The sequence below is a fragment of the Cryptotermes secundus genome, unplaced genomic scaffold (genome assembly GCF_002891405.2).
Source record: "Cryptotermes secundus unplaced genomic scaffold, Csec_1.0 scaffold928, whole genome shotgun sequence".
NCBI lineage: Eukaryota > Metazoa > Arthropoda > Insecta > Blattodea > Kalotermitidae > Cryptotermes > Cryptotermes secundus.
The window spans coordinates 310,601-325,204 of NW_019738362.1; the positions used below are offsets into that span (position 1 = coordinate 310,601).

The window sequence follows — 14,604 nt, forward strand, 5'->3', positions numbered from 1 at the left end:
CAATTTGTATGATAAACCAGCTATAGCTAATAAAGCAGAGAGACTAGGTGACCAAGAGGACATCATGAGGAGTGTGGAAGAACCATATCCTCCTTGTTACTGCAGGCACATCCCTTTGTGTGACTGTGGACATCTTCATCTACCATTCTTATCCAATAAATATCATTAAAAATAATTTTTTATGCTTTCTTTCACTCGGTGATGAGCTACGGAATCATATTTTGGGGTAATTCCCCACATAGAGCCACAATTTTTCATTTACAGAAAAAAGCAATTAGAATTATGGAAGGATGTGGGAATAGGGTTTTGTGGAGAGACTTATTCAAGAAACTACATATTTTGCCTCTGACATCTCAATATTTATTGTCTTTATTCATGTTTGTAGTTCAACATAAAGACCTTTTTATAACAAGCATTAAAAGTCACAACCTAGAAACTAGGCAAAGTAATTTATATATTCCACAGGCAAACTTAACCATTTATCAAAAAGGAGCCTATTATTCGGGGATAAAAATCTTTAACCAATTACCCTCTCATATTAAGAATGTTAATGGTAACATAGTTAAATTCAAAACCACTTTAAAAAAATTTTTATACACGAATTCATTCTACTCATTAGAAGAGTACTTTGATCAATAATGAGAGTAGTTATAATAAACATATCTGAATGTAAATTTTATGGCTCACTTGTGTATTATATTTGTAATTTATGATTTTTTGTTCATTGTAAACTCATTTTATAATGCCTGTTTTGTTATAATTATGAGTTCTACCTGTGCATTGCCAATTAATTTTATTTTCAGTAATCTGAAGGATTTTTTTACTATTTGTAACTCATAATTATTTGTTTATTGTGGATTTCTTATTCAATATGACTAAGAATGACATGTTTCTGACTTTTTATTTATGTAATCTAAGGTCTTAATCTATTTATATTTTATACTGTTGTAATGTTCCATGTAAACAACTTTTGTAATTGGTCTGTATGTACTAAGTGAGGACAAGTTCTGTATCCATCTTGTGGATGTCTGGAATACTGAATAAATACTGCTAATAATACTAATACTATCTTCTGGCCATGCCTATCGTGTGGGCTCACTACTTCATCATGACCAACAGACTGTCCTGTACCTCCAACAAGAAGTTCAAAAGCAGAATCATGCAGATACTGCAAATAAGCAGTATTGATTGACAGCTCATGGGATGTTATATCAGGTGAGAACAAATTACCATCAAACAAAGTCAGGTTAAGTACTTAAAAAGGTGAGATGCAGAACATCAGAGTAGATTATGTGATCATCAGAACTAAGACCATTACAAAATCACTGTTCCACAATATATTAGTACATTCATTCTGATACCCTTTGATTAACTGTCAGCTTCCAAATGTGAATCTAATAAATAAAAAAAAAGATACGAAGTACTAGATGAAACACTATTTTTAATGATAATTTAAATTTAAAGATGTCTAGACTTATTAGCTGATGGCCCAAAGAAGTGACTCTTAAGAACCTGTATGGGGACCCTACAGCATTGTACCATTATGTGCTGTGGGTGGTGGCTGGTAAATTCCATCAGACAGTGGACTTGCACCAATAAAATAAGAAGACCAGTGTCCATGGCTAAACAACAACTGAACAGCAGATAAAAATATGGAGAACCCACCCATCTGAAACTGTGTGGAGCTGCAAGCCAAGAGGATGCCATACAGCTTGGGCACCAAGGAAGTAAATTTAAATGAGTCAAAACAGGCCAAATATGAGCCTAGTCCTTCTAGTTGATGACAATTTCAATGAAAATAACTCACAAAACATAAAGCTATCCTTGTAACAGGCCATGGGGGCCCATATGATTGTGAGATGACAAGGCTCCCACATCTTCTATACAACGGGCTCACAGGGCAGTGAGGTTGTCAGCCTTATGTGCTGGCCACCCTTTACGCCCAAGAAGATTCCTGGTTCTCATTTCTGCTACAGACTGAGTCGACCCAGTGCCATAGTGCAGCTACAAGGATTAAGTCAAATCCAATGACCTCATCGGCAAATGAACCCACAACCTTCCAGCTTGTAGCATAGTGTCTCAACCAACTATGTTACCGCATGACCCCAACAACTCTTAAGGAAAAACAAATTATTGCTTCTTTAAGTTAATTACCTATAATTACATTCTGTTCTCTCAACAGTCAGCCTGCTCTTTTAAAAATACATCAGACATCTGACCATGTTTAACCCTAAAGCACAATAGACCACTATAGGTTGCAGTGCAAGGGCCAAAAAAGGCCTACCCCTCATACATTCATGTTTAACCCTAACTTTGAAGCTGTCAGCTACCAACAATTCTATGAGGAAGAAACCTGAATCACCTGCAGAATTATTTTGCATCAAATTAACATTATAAATGAGAACAGTGCAAGCTGCAGCAGAAACTGCATAAAAGGTAATAAGTTCTGACATACAGCAGACCCCATTGTCACACAAAACTGCTCTCTGAGAGTGGTTTCCAACAGTTTCAGTCTGAGCCTTGGTTTGAGACTGTAAAACCTATAGAAATGACTCAAAATTGTAATTCAACAATTTAAAAAAATAATTGCAGTCAAGTAAAAAGAGTAAAGCTATCCCTGTAACAGGCCGTGAAGGCCCATAAGGTTCTGAAATGTTGAGGGTCCCACATTATCTAGACAATCAGCTCAAAGATGGCGGTAAGGTTGTCAGCCTTACACGCCGGCCGCGCTTTACTCCCCAGGAAAATTATTTAATTAATTTCTGGTTCTTATTTCTGTTAGAGGCTGAGTTGACCCCAGGGCCATAGTGCGGCTGGAAGGATTAGGTCAACTGAAAAAAAATCCAATGACCTCATCGGGACTTTAACCCGCGACCTTCCAGCTTTTAGCGTAGCCCTAACAATACCTGTGAAGTATTTTTTCTATTAAATTGTATATTTGTAATTTAAGGTCAACTTCTAGCACCCCTGCTACTGGTCCAGTTTTCAGGGCCTCTTGGATGGCTGAAGCTTTGACAAAGATTGTTCTAAAACACCAGAGTCCACATGTTGCATAACGCCTAGCAAATGATTAACAAGAAATATCACAGTGGCATATATCTTCATCTGTGAACTTTTAGACTGTGGTCATTTTGGTTGTGAAACTTTGCAGTCTGGCAGGTGGTAATCAGCATTTTAGAAGAAACTGTTACCGCTCTCTTCGTGGTAGGAGATATGTTTTCTGCAAATTAAATGTTATGTCCACAGTGATACATAATTTACGTAAAGTCTGATAATGTATATATTTACAGTCTCACTGTGCATGCTACAGGAAATTTCAATGTTGAATCACATAAATATGCAGACAAATTATTTGTTACATGTACCACAACAACAGTACACAAAGGATTATGGAAAGTGTAATGCAATTATCTAGGTTCTTATCTCACTTTATGTCTAACAATATAATTTTCTCATTTTCATTTTGCAGTTGATTTAGCATATCAATTTCTGCACATAAATACAAATTCTATACATAGCGACATATGTTATTTTGAGTGACACTGTCTGCTTCATTTCCCTGCATCACCAAACAGTTAAGTTTTGTGATTAACATTTGACAGAAGACTGTAAAAGATTAATTTTGCTCCACATTTCATTCAGTAATATTTATGCTCTTGTCCCTTCAGATCCTCTTGTAGAACGAATGTGCTAACAGTAAAATTATGTTTCAGTCAAATGTTAGATCAAGTCAGGTAATTTGCATATACTGATTAATACATGCTTTGTCAGTATGAATTAACTTCATGTGGTGAAGCATACCTGAAGAGGTTTCTCTTTGAAGGTCTGAAATTTACATGCATCTTTCTTTCCTACAATTCATTTTCTTCTTTGATACTAATTTGTTAGCCTCAAATTTGTATTTTCAAGTTTGGTTCAATTTATATATGAACACATTCTACACATTTTAAGTGCATAGCTCCATACCTGTTACAAACATCACAATTAATACATCATGTCAAGGAATGAAAAAAGTAAAGTACTTGGAAAAAAATATATGATACAAAATCTACCAAGCTTCTAACACTACAGTAGCTTTCTTGAAACTAATATTTATACATGGAGCTACGAACAGCATATGAAATACTACAGACACATGAATACTGTATGGGCAGCTGTAATACAGCAATGGAAGTAGTGCTGCATTCCACAGGACAAATTTTAGGGAAGATTTGAGAGCCATAAGACTTTCTGGAAATAATTTTGTTAGCATGTTCATTTATCTAACCTTAGAATAAATTTGTCACACTTCAAATGATTGCAATGAGTTAAAAATTATGTATTCACTTATTTTTTTATTATATTTAACCTACTTTTTTCAATAACAGAATGGGCCAATAGAAGACAACAAATAGTAGAAAGAACACAGGGAAATATATGCGAGATTGGCGATCAATTTCTTTCCAAAGTATCTTTTCTTCACCAGTTTTATGGTCAAGCCATGACAGCTGAAGGAATCGATGACTCTTAAGACTAAGGCTGGGTTTCCTGCAACGGATGCCAGGAGTCTCCACATCCCATGCTGTAACACAGCGGGTCTTCTTGTCTACCGCTTGGATACGCTACCATACATAGATTGAAGACAGAACAATATTATGTAGCATCGAATCATAGGATGACAGGTAAATGATGAATTGGAAAAGATTTGTAGGGAGGTGGTTGTGGCTTAATCAGGATATTACCGTTGTATTTCCAAGGAGGGACTGAGGAAACACGCAAATAACCTCAGTCAGGATAGCTGGTGTCTCAGCTGAGATACAAGGTGAGAACCCCTTGAATAAAACTCTAAAGAAATGGTGCTAAGTTAACCATCTCACTTCATAGTTATTTTTCATATTAAAACTCCGTGGACTGTAGTCCACAGGCAAACTATACCAACAAAGCAACTGCTGCTAGTCAGCGAAGTTAGTGTCAACTATTGCAGATAGAGGCTGTCATGTGGTCAGCACAATGACTCCTCCGCCCAGCTGTTAATCTCAGTTTTCTAGACAGGATCTGCTATTTCCTCGAAATAGTTCCTCAATTATCCTCACGAGGTTGAGTGGACCCCATTCCAGACCCACTACTTCTCAGAAAATCTGGTAGCGCCGGGAATCGAACCCGGGACCTCTGGATCTGTAGGCAGGAACTCTGACCACTAGACCACAGAGGCAGTCTATTTTTCATATTAAGGGTTTAAAATTTTCCAAGTTTTGCAAATATTTTGCAAATTAAAAGAATGTTTCAAAATATTTGCTCATGAAATTTGTCATACAGTATTTACCGTTGGTAGAATTCTAGGAACAGAGGCCACTCGTGCATTCTTCTGTAGTTGATAACGGACATCTAGGACCTTAACAACTGCAAATTCTCCAAGAGCAGCAAACACAAAAACCATGCATCCAGCCATCCATAGGTCCAGGGCCTGCCACACAAATACAAATGACAGGATTCAGGGGTATTTCTTATAACTGCTCCACCTTTAACACAGAAAACCAAGTAAAGGCAGCAGATTGAATTCCTAAACACACTATGCTATTATTAGAACTTTGATGTCTTGCTTTGATGGAATTCACACAAAGCAAATGTCACTGCAATTTCTAAAAATAAGCTATAGTTTCTTCCTGAAAAATTTTAAAATCCCCTTGCCTCCATAAATCATATAGTATGTGGAGAATGTAAAGCTATGGAGTAACAATTCTGAGTTCTCTGAAGCCAGATTTAGGATTCTGAAGGAACTATAATTCCTGCCTTTCATGAAATCTAAAAGTTTATTAGTGCATTTGATATGTTTCATTCTGGTCCGTCACACTAATATTATGCATAAATAATGGAAATAAGAAAATCTTAACCAGTCACACCGGACAGAACTGTTTAACTTTTTCGTTTATTAGTGCATTAATATGAAATCACCACCAGACCCTACTCAAATAAAAGAATTTCAATTCATGGAATATCTGAAATGTTTTAAGAAAAAGAAGTACCATTGTATTTTATTGCTATGCGTGACAGTCCTACCTTCACATAAGCTACTGGTGGGATGTCTGACTTGAGGCCTGTAAACATGGTGACAAGCGTTAGCATGGATGTGACAAGTAACGTAACACGACCTGGAATTGCATCTAGACCAATCCAGAAGCTGAACCAAGACAGCATTACCACCAGAATGCTGGGAGCAAATGTCTGGATCAAGTGGTGACCAATCTGCCGTTCAAATCGGAAGTACATGACCAAACGTGAGAAGTTTGCTGAAAGAATATATAGCTTGGTATATATATAATGGTAAGCTTGAAACAGTGAAATGAACAAGCATATGAATAATTCAGATTGGATGAACAAGTTTTATTTGTGAATAATTTGGCAGGCAAGGGCCCATAAATTTATCATATTTACTGACAGTCCAAAGTTACATAAATCAAAGAACCAAACACAGAGATTTGTGCAAGAATGATGTAAAACTTTATGGAAGTATTTTAACAGTTAAAGAAAATACATACTTCAGTTAAACATATGTATTGTGATCAGGAAAATAGAAGCCATGATATTATTTTCCTCCACGTGTTTCCCTCTACAGAGTGCCTGGCAAGATGAGTAAATTGAGAAGTGTACAGTCTGCTGATCAGTTTCTATTGGTAATATCCATTAGTACAGATTCCAACTCAATGAAGTTCTTCATGTGTAAACCTAAAATATTCACACAGCCACAATCTTTCTAATTTTTAGCATATTTATACTGCTATACAGAATTTGACATACGTAGCTCTAATCATTCACTGGTTCTTGTTATAAACTGGAATCAGTATGGCAACCTTATTGTTTTACATTCTACAGAGAAGTTGCATATGCTTCGGCAATGTATTGCTAAACACAACTAGGGGACCAAATGTGCAGTACACAATTGTATCTAATTTTATTATTTATCTGGTTTGATAGTGTGTGTTATATTTTATTATAGGTTAACCACATCAAGAGTGATTATTTATTTATTTATTGTTGAAAAATTTTAATCCTTTAGGCATTTGGGCAAAAGGATTTCAAGAATGATGTATTTAATGATGTGACTTGTTCAAGTGTTACTATTGTGGAAATTATGAATGCCAAATAAATTGAATGAATGTAAAGCAGCCTTAGCGTTGCTCACAAAAATTTGCCCACCTCTGTGCCTTTCAGCTTTTGAACAAAGACTCCGATCTATGAAGTTTCAGATATAATTTTTTAATACTGACAATTGCTTGATAGTATTAGCAACATAAATTAACACAATTCTGTATCTAAGGCTTTAGCCTACTATAGATGTAATGGAATAAGGAAGAAATAATAATAATAATAATAATAATAATAAACTTGCATACTTATAGATGTATCAGTACCATCGGACAGGAATGTAGTACAAAAAGAAGCAGAGAAGAAATTAAAATATAAAAATTTAAGCATCGAAATTCAGCGAATGTGGAACATGAAATGTTTTGTGATACCAGTAATTATTGGAGCCATGGGTACAGTCACGAGAGGGTTGAGAAAAATTTGGAACTAATTCCTGGTAAGCACTCCACAGAATCACCGCAAAAAACAGCTATCCTGGGAACATCACACATACTACGGAAAGTGCTACAGTGCGAAGCTTGAAGCCTGAGTGGTGAGGTGCATCACTGGTTCAAGAAAAGGAATACCAGGAAATAAACCTGTGACAAGAGATGATGATAATAATAATAATATACAGGGTCAAAGAACTTAGCAGAATTTCTGAACCGTACATGACCTATGGAAAACTATGCTGCTGGCCTTCCACTAATATTGTACTATCTCTTTTTGTAGCTCTTGTTCTGCCACAGCATTCACTGCGATAATGTTTCAGAAGGGATATAAGAAAATTACAGCTTTACATAATTAACAAGATAGAGTGACACCCCTCATGATGTGGGGATGTTCATAGTACAGGAAATGAGGTTGCTCAGGTGTCATTTGTACTGGCTCATGTTAGGCTGTGTAAATGAGCACTCAAACAAGTCCCTGGTTAGTCATTTAGTCAAAAGGCTTTTACTTTCTAAGTACCGCAGTAAATGAAACTTTCTTGAACACTCATATGTGGGACTATTGTGACTAATCAAGGCAGAAGAGGAAGATGTATTTTCCAGTTTATATTAAATAGAAGGGAATGTATCAATGGTAGATCTTGGTGGGAGTGATGCAGGAATGCCACTTGTCCGAAAAGGAATGGAAGCATATTTACTTACAGACAAAGAGAAGAATGCATCTATCTTCAAATCAATGGTTAGCAATATAGATTCAGTTCCCTCTCACAAGCTGCAAACATCATACCTTCTCTCTCAACCATGTACCCTGTTGTTTCCATGAGTTCCAGAGGCTGGCCAACATTGTACTGGAGCAATTTCAGTTCTGGATTCAGCTTGACCCCATCCTCAGCCCACCGCAATCTCAGTTTCTGGTTGTTGTATGAGACTGCAAAGCAACATGACAGAATATTTTCTAAACATAGGAAATTTAATTATCCCAATGATCCTTTTGTGCATCAAGTTTCCCAAGAAGAGAGAAAAGAGTGAGGGAAATTTCATCACATTCACTGATAGGCATTTCAGTGCTAGTACAAATGAGCAGACAATTAAATGGCAATGGCTAAACAGAAAAATATGATGTTACAACTGTGAAACAAATGCCTCTGTCAAACTTACGATGAAAATTTATGTATGTAAATCTTACAGGTAAACACTGACTTATATGCAAGTTGCACAGTTGCATTCCCAGGAGTGGAGGTATAAATTAAAATCATGTAAATTGACGATTTTTGTTTCTCCTTCAGCTTCACTGCTTTAATTTTCACTGAAAACTAAGTAAATCAGTTAACTCTAATACCACTCATGTTAGCTGTTTACAAATTTTGTTTTGTTTTGTTTATATAAATAATTCCATTTTTCAATGTTCACTACAAATGAAATAAAAACTGTGCATGTGTGTGTGTGTGTGTGTGTGTGTGTGTGCGCATGCATGTGTGCAGTAATATCTCATTCATTTACTTGTGAAAGGCGACATGATTTTTATGTACAAATCTGTATGCAGATGAGACATAAAAACATTCACTGATTCAGTGTTAACAGAATTTCAACAAAGAATGTTCATAAATCAATCTCAACTCTCCTGTGTCCATTCACAATGGACTTAACTAACTCCATGGAATTGGGTCCTTCTTCAGGAGCTGACTGTTGTTCACCTGGTTAAGACATCCCCATCCTTTTATGGAACCTGAAGATTCACTAATATGTATATTCAAAATGGCTCTCACTGGAACCTATTCAGAGCCAGTCCATACCCTGACATCTCACTCATACAGGCACTGAATCTTACACTTCTTCTGTTGTAGACACTTTTTAATTTTACTGTGCTAGATGGTATGCATTTCTCATAAGGAGACTTCTGGAAATGTTTTATTGATGCAGAAGATTCATGCTGCAAAATATTTATTCTCAGTAAGCAGATTAATAAAATTAACAATGTTAGTTCTATGAATAACATACTTACAACTCTCAATGAACATTGGACAGCTCTGGATGTCCATGGGGTAAAGCTGAAACTCCATCTGGCAAGCTAGGATAGCATGCATGCGAGCTGCATAGCGCACAGTTTTGTTACGGTACAGCGTAACACTTGAGAACTTGTGTGTCAGGACAGCAATCTCTGAAACAGAGTACATTCAGTATATGTAGCCCTTTTCAATATGGTGTGCCTATCTATGTAAGTACACAGATCCATTTCTGAGGTGGAGGCATCTACAGGGCAGCTGGTGATATGATAGTAATTGGCAGCAAAGGTTACCTATAGCTCATTGTGTGCTCCAGACCACAGGAGGTCTTTGTATTCTTTACATTCACAAAGATTACCTTTGGTACAAGCAAAGTCCACATGCAGATTGACAGAGGACTGAAGTCAGAACTTTTCACCCTGAAACTACCAGGTCTCCTAATAATATCAATCTCATAGTAATTAAATGACTTTGGAGAGAATCATTAAAATTCTCATAAAACTGACACAAAGCAAAGGGTCTGCATGCAGAAAATTAAGTCTACTGCATGTACTGCTTCACATGAATGGTATAATTACCATACAATACATACATTGTCTGTTTTAGTACAACAGTGTTATCCTGAACATTCTGTAAGCATATCCCTCTCTGTAATCAAAATTATAATCTTATAACAGAAACATAACCTGTAATCACTACAGTCTAACACAAAGCCTTTGCCATTCAGAATTTCCTGCATGTGGCACTGCTGCTCCAGTTTCTAATAATGTGTCTATCATAGAAAACTTTCAGAACGTAGATCTTGTAATAGATATATCCATGTCTGTAGATGCATGGATTAATATTATATTAAACCAAACTTAGGCAGAAATCTTATGAAGTGTCCAATTATATTTAATAGATGCTAATGAAGAAAAGTATAAATTAAAGTATAGTAACTTAAATTCCACATTTGTGTTATTAAGTAATATTTACAAAATGCTGTGTTTTCTTAAATACACATAGCATTATATAATCTGTGCACAATGAACTCCTCTCCCATACAGCATAATATCTGCCTCAGAAATACACAGCAAATGAATCTAGTGTTACACTATTCACTTATGCATGTTTACAGTGGGAACAGGAATCTTGACATTGAAATTCAGCTTTTGTAAACTAATTTTTTTAGATATCCCTGACACATGTTACAGTCATCTGAGTATGATCCTCACTTTCCCTACTGTGTTCTGACACCAGCAACAGGTGAGCTTCTGCTTCAGTATTACTGTACTCATATTTGGTTAGTGAATTTATCACTTTTCTTGTTTCTAGCTTTATTCTGTAATAATGATTCTCTTCCATTACAGATTACAGCATGCAGGATGAAGTCACACAATGCAAACACCATATGTTAGAAACTGGTGACATGCTTAATTTTTATTTCATCAGGCACCACAATTTTAACACAAGGGAACTCTATATCTGTTTGCTAAACTGAACTTCTTTTTCCATTTGAACTTGCATTCCAGCTGCACTATGGCCCTGGGGTTGACTCAGCCTCTAACAGAAATGAGTACCAGGAATTAATTAAATAATTTTCCTGGGGAGTAAAGCGTGGCAAGCACATAAGGCTGAGATCCTTACCGCCATCTTTGAGCCGATTGTCTACATAATGTGGGACCCTCAACGTCTCACAACCCTATGGGCCTTCACGGCCTGGTGCAGGGATAGCTTTATTTTACTTTTTTACTTTTACTTCCGAAGGTTTAAGTTACTTCATGAGATTTAAGGTAGGAAGCTGGGAGAAACAGAATCTAGCATTAAAACTTTGGTTAATCTCATTATTAGATTTACAAACATTTTACAGTTATTTGCAAATATATTAAAAGAAAACGACAAGTCAATTAAAATAAGTATTCTCTTATTACAGCTTCCTCTGACTACTCAATGTGGTCAGTAACTAATAAACTATTCCACCAGCTGTTGTAGAATTGAGTACCCAGGTAAAAAAGTTTAAGGGCTGCCAGTAGCCCTCTAAATGCCTTGACCTACTTGTGAAGGTACAGCTCAGTCCACTGATGGTCCACAGAGGAACATTAGTACTGACTATTCATCATCTTTATCATTCATCCAAATATTTATATTTCTATAGCTTTTAATGTTGGTTGTATGCAAAACAGCTAAAGAGTTCAGTTAAAACAACTGTTACAGCAGTAAAATGAAGCGGTTTTATGCACTGCTCCTTTAAGCATCAAACCAGTGAAATATGGTAAACTTTTATTCAGAGACTCCTCAGTGGATCATGTGTTTCAGATCTTTGTGTATTTATTCTACTTCCTTTACATATTATACATTTAAAGCTGTTTTATACCTGAGACTTTTGAGTTGAGAATGTATGGATCTGGTTGCCATAGGTTATCAAAAAACTCTGGTGGCAATGTTACATAATCATCACCATCTTCAAAGATATCATCAGGCATATCAAGACGGGATTCAGTCCAGCGTTGTCTTACAAACATGTCCACACTGTTGCCACCACCACAAATGCACCATCATCAACCATTCACAAAAGACAGTAAAAGATATTAGTACATTTACCAAGCATGGTAAGTGTAATGCAATAGACTGCAAGCAATTATAGGAGTTAAGATTACGAGTCCTCTAGGATGTGATGCCATTGAGTTTGGTATACAAGTACCAACAATTCAGAAGTACCCACTGCCTCCAACTTCAGTGCAGAAGAGACACTCTTAAACCTCAAATCTCTTATAACTAAGAGAGTTATTAAGCACAAACAAGACTTGAAGCAGAAACACAAATACTAACACATTTCCTGCTGTGGCTTGTAAACTTACCGGAAGTCCATATCCTCTACATTTATGGAATTGATGTCGACAATATAAATGCTGAAGTCCACTGTGACTGGTTCTCCTTTCGATGAAGGAGGACGAATCTCTGAAACCATCAATGTTCATGTTTAATTTACACATGAGCACTGAACATCAGTGACAAAATGAGTTCCAGTGATTTGTTGCTTAGCCCATTTAGTGACAGTGTAACAGAATGCTCAAGTGATTGCTGTCAAACTTGAGAAGTGAAGAAGAATGTGGCGGGTCAGGGAAAACATGCATATATCAATTTGGCTACTTTAATGTGATATTTTAAAATTGGGCTGAATAAACTATGAAATTCATTAAAAAAATATTATTGCATATTCAGACTGGGTACTTTCAAAAAGTGAAGCAGCTACAGCAGCTAATAGTAACACCGAAATAAGTCTATTAAACCATTAAGTCTGTGAAGTTTATTCCATTAGTAATAAATCACTGAACACAGGATAATAAACAATATAAACTCACTCTTTGCAACAGATGGTGAAATAAGCAATCCGTATGTATGTAATTGTGTCAGATAATTTTGTATGAAACAGCACTTTCTTCAGTGAAAGCAGTAACCACACATAGAAATATCAACATATATATGTAATATTTCTACATTCTCTGAGATGAAGAGTGATTCCAGTAAGTAAAACATCAACACTTAACACATTCCAAAAAGTGCCTCATATCAAGCAATTGTGGAAGATATGAACCTTACCTTTGACATAATGTTCTGGAAGAACTACCCGAGGCTTGATGGTATAATTCTTTTTGCATGTGGAGCATAATAGACTGAAAGTAAAACACTCATATAAATGCCAGTCGGATGTACAAAGCAAAACTTTATAAATATATGTAAAGTTGATGTTCCAAACATGATGAAAATATATTGGTGTTTACAAACTGAAATGCTGGCACTCTAGTAACACATACATGTATGTGTGACAAGCAGACAGGATATTCAGAAACATTATGAAGATCTTAAATCAAATAGCAAAGAATTAAAATACAGTAATCACATTTTGCAATCTGAGAAACATTTGAGCAGAATGAAGGAAAATATGAAAACTTGAAAATTATGTAAAAAATGTATCTGTATAAAATTGGGAAAAGAAGAATAAAGCTTCATGAGAAACTATCACTTAATGAGAAGGTACTGTTCAATCTTAACACATTTTCTGTCAGCCTTGGATATCAGCAGGATCATCATCCTGTCCTAGTTAAGCTAGGCTCAAGGAATGCAGTTGTCCCCATGCTTAGCTAATTAAGCACTACACAGTAAAGGCATATGGGGGAGTGGATATATAGATCCACATTTTCTTGACCTCAGCACTAGACGGAGGTGAGTGGTCAGCTTCATGCACCGGCCGCTTTACACCCAGAGAAACAGCCACTGGTACCAATGGGGCAGAAGGTTGCATGGCCAAGGAATTCTGATATTAATGTCTTCCAGCCATGAATGTTCCTTCCACAGCATTTCTGTCAGTTCACTAAGCTGATGGTTACCTACCTCCTTGTCTCACATTTTTTAAGGAGTATGTAGTTAAATTGCCTTGGAGGTATTTTTGAGAAATTCAGGGTACAATCATGGCTGACAGGTAATGAAACCCACCTTCATACCTGACATGGAATGTGGTATGAGCAACTTGCCAGTGTGGCACAGAACAATTCATCTCCAAACTAGAGAATGTTTCTTATGACAGTAACAAAGTACATGGCAACAGAACATGTTGTTTTAATATGCAGGTATGAAATTTAAAGACAACTTGTGACTGTATTTTAACAAATAATATTAGTTACAAAACAAGTTATGATGCCTGCAACCCTTCATGTGCTCTGGTGAATAAAGTGAGCGTAGTAAGACGCACACAGGAACAATTACACAAATCAGTGCAAGAATTCCACTGGAACAGATCTGCAGTATGCTAAATTTATCAGATGGAACCTTACACTTTGCATCATTGCCACGTTTTGGCCATATTTTTCAATCATGCAATATGATTTAATTTGGGGAGGGGGCAGGCAATACTTCTTTTTTTATAATGAAAATTAATGTTCCTACTCTCACTGACTGGAATGTCATGGAGGTTGGAGCCCTTAAATATTTCCAGGCAGTAGTAACTCGCTAAATTTAATGCAGTCTTTAGCACTCTGATAAGGAAAGTCTGACATACTTTTAACCCCTGGGGG

General features: G+C 36.3%; 1 protein-coding gene across 3 annotated transcripts in view; it reads right to left on the reverse strand.

Annotated features, from left to right (window-relative positions):
- Positions 1-2,814: 2,814 nt before the first annotated feature.
- The window catches only part of LOC111870929 (glycine receptor subunit alpha-3), an 89,064-nt gene continuing 77,274 nt past the window's right edge, over positions 2,815-14,604 (reverse strand). For all 3 annotated transcript variants that reach the window (XM_023863571.2, XM_033754049.1, XM_023863570.2), the window contains 8 exons: positions 13,133-13,206; positions 12,391-12,490; positions 11,907-12,061; positions 9,553-9,708; positions 8,338-8,478; positions 6,037-6,266; positions 5,303-5,443; positions 2,815-4,601 (listed from right to left, as the gene is read on the reverse strand). In XM_023863571.2, the coding sequence (XP_023719339.1) occupies positions 4,344-4,601; positions 5,303-5,443; positions 6,037-6,266; positions 8,338-8,478; positions 9,553-9,708; positions 11,907-12,061; positions 12,391-12,490; positions 13,133-13,206 (1,255 nt within the window). In that variant the 3' untranslated portion in view covers positions 2,815-4,343. The remainder of the gene's footprint in view (positions 4,602-5,302; positions 5,444-6,036; positions 6,267-8,337; positions 8,479-9,552; positions 9,709-11,906; positions 12,062-12,390; positions 12,491-13,132; positions 13,207-14,604) is intronic.